The following is a 1,221-nucleotide window of genomic DNA, read 5'->3' on the forward strand; positions in this document are numbered from 1 at the left end:
TGGTGCCCAGGAGGTGGGTGGGCAGCGGGGTGCAGCGGTGCACCCCGGACAGTGCGGGAGAGACGGGGTGATGGGAGCCAGTAGCGTTTGCAGCCGGGCAGCGTGGAAGGAGACTTGGAGATGAAGAACTGAGGAGAGCAGGCTGGGGTGGGGGAGGGGCCCCCGAGCGTGGAAGGAGACTTGGAGATGAAGAACTGAGGAGAGCAGGCTGGGATGGTGGAGGGGCCAGGGGGGGAAAAGCTTTGGCTCCTGCTGCCAAAACCTCCCTCAGCGTGGAAGGAGACTTGGAGATGAAGAACTGAGGAGAGCAGGCTGGGATGGTGGAGGGGCCAGGGGGGGAAAAGCTTTGGCTCCTGCTGCCAAAACCTCCCTTGACCTGTCTGATGTTGGGGCTTGTGGGGTGCCTGGCTCTGTGGCAGGGGCAAGTGGCGCGCGCTGGCGGCGTATTCCTGGAGCTGTCATGGAGACGGGTAAGAAGAGCCGGGCTCCTTCAGGCCGTGTGTGGGCGAAGCCCTGCAGCATGCAGGAGCTGAAGATCGTGACGAGACTCTTGGCACCTTCCCCCGCCTTTGCTCCCCTTTTCGATCCCCTGGGGATCCCCATGGACGGGGGCATGAGGAGGAGCCTGCGCGGTTGGGGCTCCGAGTGGGATGCGCCGAGCCTGTGCGTCACGCTGCTGCCCCCAGCTCCAGTTGTCCCAGTTGTGACTGTCGGGAGCTGCCATTAACTCAGGTTTGCTTTGTCTTTTTGAGACGCAGCCGAGGCGCCTTTGCGCGTGCGCTCTTGCAGCCTCTGCAGGGAGCTGGCCCCCAGGGCCGCAGCCACGCTGCGAAGAGCTGCTCCCCCAGGTCAGCACCAGTGGAAGATCACATTGGAAACCTCTTGCAGTGCCAGCAATGCTTTCCAACTCGGGGGGCTTGCGAGCTCCAGCTCCGCTCTTGGCCACCTGGGAAGGGAAGTCCCGGCAGTCGGACGCACAGGAGCACGTCCCCTTAACGCCAGTTAAGTGGGGACTTCAGTGCCTCGTCCTTGGGGAGCCTGGGACTCCCATCCCACCCGCCTCCACCTTGCGTGATTGTCGGCTGCATCCTGCCGGCTTGCTGGTCCTGTCCGATGCCAAGGGCTTTTCTGTTTCGCAGATGGGGCGGAGGCTTGCAGGGGCAGAGTGCTGCCATGCTTATTGTGTGGAGCATGCCGTCTCTGGTGGGCTGGGAGCGGTTC

The 1,221-nt window shown here is 63.6% G+C and overlaps 1 protein-coding gene across 1 annotated transcript in view; it reads left to right on the top strand.

The window, feature by feature from the left end:
- Positions 1-896: 896 nt before the first annotated feature.
- Positions 897-1,221, top strand: part of ENSA (endosulfine alpha) — a 5,680-nt gene continuing 5,355 nt past the window's right edge. The window contains exon 1 of the mRNA XM_009319833.1: positions 897-1,203. Within this exon, the coding sequence (XP_009318108.1) occupies positions 897-1,203 (307 nt within the window). The remainder of the gene's footprint in view (positions 1,204-1,221) is intronic.

The sequence above is a fragment of the Pygoscelis adeliae genome, unplaced genomic scaffold, assembly GCF_000699105.1.
Source record: "Pygoscelis adeliae isolate BGI_AS28 unplaced genomic scaffold, ASM69910v1 Scaffold181, whole genome shotgun sequence".
Taxonomy (NCBI): Eukaryota; Metazoa; Chordata; class Aves; order Sphenisciformes; family Spheniscidae; genus Pygoscelis; species Pygoscelis adeliae.